Source organism: Halyomorpha halys, unplaced genomic scaffold, assembly GCF_000696795.3.
Source record: "Halyomorpha halys isolate HHAL.00 unplaced genomic scaffold, Hhal_1.1 Scaffold2203.1, whole genome shotgun sequence".
Taxonomy (NCBI): Eukaryota; Metazoa; Arthropoda; class Insecta; order Hemiptera; family Pentatomidae; genus Halyomorpha; species Halyomorpha halys.
The window spans coordinates 1-3,577 of record NW_027105564.1 but is presented as its reverse complement, the minus strand read 5'-3'; the positions used below and the strand labels follow the sequence as shown (position 1 = coordinate 3,577).

General features: G+C 28.4%; 1 protein-coding gene across 1 annotated transcript; it reads left to right on the top strand.

Moving 5' to 3' along the window:
* Positions 1-217: 217 nt before the first annotated feature.
* LOC106691276 (cuticle protein CP14.6) lies at positions 218-2,895 on the top strand. The gene is made up of 3 exons (XM_014436990.2): positions 218-295; positions 1,981-2,096; positions 2,345-2,895. The coding sequence occupies exons 1-3, from the start codon at positions 287-289 to the stop codon at positions 2,676-2,678; spliced, it is 459 nt and encodes a 152-aa protein (XP_014292476.1). The 5' UTR covers positions 218-286; the 3' UTR covers positions 2,679-2,895.
* The last annotated feature ends 682 nt before the right edge of the window (positions 2,896-3,577 follow it).

Genomic DNA, 3,577 nt, shown 5'->3' with positions numbered 1-3,577 from the left:
ATTGAATATTCATACTCTTACATATGTCGAAATCAACCAAAATATATGAAACCTACACACCTATTAAATATCGATACTGTCTATGAAATCGTTTTTTAGCCTTTTTAGAGTGAGGTTTGAGAGAGAAAAGTTATTAAAATTTGATAGAAATTTTAATTTAGATTGTCAGTGCCTAAGGCTGTTTTGGTCATAGGAGGGAGATTGTGGAGGGGTAATCACTTATATAGTAGGTAAGTGTTTACCACTGGACCGTACTGTCTAACCTTCATGTCTGTGGATTGTAACGATGAGACTTGTAAGTTATGCCAAGTAATCGTTTCCTAAAATGTTTAGTGATTCGTTTAGTTTTTACACACCATTCATCGAGTAATCCTGTTTTGAAAATCTAAATTAAAAAAATAAAAATTCATGAAATAACTAAATTGGTAAGCATGACGCAATTATGTCGAGCAATAATAAGACGCATTTATTTTTCGAAATCGTTACTAAAATTTTATTTATTTTTGATTAAAAAAAACCTAGTTACACCTATGAAAATAAAGTAATGAAGTAATGCGAACTATCCCACCTTATATGATTTAAGATAATACAATCGATCCTTTTACTTATTAGCTGACATACATTAAACCCACAATTATTTATTTATTATTAAACACAATTAATTATTTATTTTTCAGTCAATGAATCTGATTGTTATTATTATTATTATTTTTTTTTTTTTGACACCGAAAATAATACACTTTTTTATCGTGTTGAAGATTATTGAAAGAAGTTGAATTCGTTTATGGTAGTACAAAAATAAGGACAAATTATTGAAATCAGGATCACTAAAAAAAATATAGATAATATTTTTTGAAGCCGTTCTGAACTTGTCAATGCCTCCTAGAGTTTATTTTAGAGGATTAAATTTTTTTTTCTTATTTATCAACATTCTCATAACAAAAAATGCACTAATAATTTAATTAAAAATGTTGAAATTAATATTATTTGCAGTAAAAATTTTATTATTTTTAAAAATCCATTTTTTTCCTATGAAGTGTTAATAATTTTTTATAATACAGAAATGATGCTATACATTTATATTACAGTAAGTTGAGTTGAGTAGTATAGAATAAAAAGAATAATTTAAAGATCTTCACAACCAAATCTATATTTTTCTATGGTTTTATATATTGAAATAAATAAATCACAGGCATGAATGAAACTATATCCATTTCATGGTTCATGTTATATCTGACCTAGAAAAATGGAGTTGCCTATTCAAGGAAACAAGTTATGTCAAAGATTGCTCCAGTGAAATCTATATTAGTGAGTCATTAAGCACCACAGTGCATATACATTTGTATAATAATAACATTTGTAATTAATTGTTTTGTTATTAAATCAAGAAATTTAGTATATGTTAGGTGATCAATTATAATTATTTGCTTTTTATTATGTTATGTAAGCGAATCGAACAAATTTAAATTTGGAAATAAATATAACTTACCTTTTCATTCAGTATTTCAGTACTTCAAAGGTTTTGTTTCTGGATTTAATATGTTTTATGAAAATTTTTATAACAGTTTTCGAAAAATTAATAAAATAAATATAATCAATTATAGTGACACTTTAGGTAAGTCTATTTTAGTGAGCCGCAGCTACAACATAAAAATCTTCCCTTAAATAAATAAGTTCAGTTTCATTCAACTTTTAAATTATGAATTACACATCTCGACACCCGTATAAATTTAACAAAATGAAACAATATTGCGAGACTTTTTTTTTTTTTTAACTTATCTGAAAACGATTATGCCCTTTAAAAACTAGGATTATAATCATTTACTAACTTACTCACCACTAAACATATGTATCTCATATACAAGTACATAAATGTAATTCTTCGAACAATTATTTAACCACTAATATTGTACATTACAATATTGTAGAACATTTTATACATTATATTTTAACACCTATAAATATTACCGTCTGTTACAGAGTTGGATCCTTTTAATTTTTGGAGTTGAGCTTGTTCATGGACAGCAGCCTCCAAACAATGACGTCATTCTATCCTCTGAGAGTGAAAATAATTACAATGGTACTTACAAGTACAGGTACTAGTAGGTGGTTTCTTATAACACATATTATATTTTAAGTGGCTTATCGATTAATTTTACAAAAAGCTTAATATTTCTTATTTTATTAAAAAAATTACTCGATTTTATAAATAAAAAAAAAACATATAAATTGATATCTGAAGAATTTAGAATTACATGCAAATCATACTTTCTAACTAACCATTACCAATTTTAAATGCCATGCGTAATATCTTGAATATTACAGCATTATTTTGTTAATCTAGATATCAGACAAGTAACGGAATATCCGTTGAAGAGGAAGGTTTCTTGAAGAACCCCGGGACCAAAGAGGAAGCGCAGACCGCCCGTGGTAGTTACTCTTACACAGCTCCTGATGGTCAGGTCATCACTGTCAAGTGGTACGCGGACGAGACAGGTTTCCACGCAGAAGGTGCTCACATCCCAGGAAGTGGAGGTACACCCATCCAACCTACTGCTGTCCCAAGACCCTCTGACATTCCCAGGCCCACAATCATGTCAGAACTTCCTTATTTATCTGAACCTGTGTTTGATATACCAGCCATTTCTGGGGTTTCTCCTGAATTTTTTAGAGGATAAACTTAAAAACTTTAATGTTATTTTCATACTTTTTCTATTTACTTCTAGCTAGAAAGAAAATTAGATCATTACTTCTTATGAACTCAAGAAAAATGACGTGCATTCTGTTTTAGATATTGAAAATTTCTTTATAAAAATTAATATGTGCTTAAATCATAATCAGTCCACATATAAACGTGTGATGTGAATATATACAAATATTACTAAATGTGAATAGATACAAATATTACCTCTACAATGTATATGATAAATATATTTTCCCTTGGCTTTATTTCTTCTCTAATTTTTTGTAATATTTGATTAAACCTTAATTATACATCAAAAACTTATTATTTATAAACATTCATATTATTACCCCCTTGGAACATAACTATCTATTTTTTTACGAACATGATTATTCTTAACCTCTGGATAGCTATTCTACCTAATATTCTATATTATTATTGTTTTACTTTTTATTTTGAACAGTTTTCTTAGACGGAGAATACGTATTTTGTTTCCGTACTTGGCTGAAAGATTTACATTTTCACGTTTCTTTTATTAATTATATTTTCTAACAGAAAAAAGTCAGATATAAACATGAAAATATTTGTTTAAAAAGCCTAAAAAGATATTTGCATCAATTGTAGATGGTGTACAGATGAGGGTTAATCTAAAACAGATTAATCTAACAGATTAATCTAACAGATTAATCTAAAAATTATCACTACCAGTAGCCAGCATCATTAAAAGTATTTAACCCGGCCGAAGTGTTATACTTTAGTGTCCCCTAAGAAGTATATCGTGAGCATTCATCTCATCATAGTAGTGAGAATACGGGCGAGCTGGGACACCGATTTGAGGAGCCAATCAGAAGCCAGCATTTTGATGACGTCACACATGGCGGGAGATTTGAATTC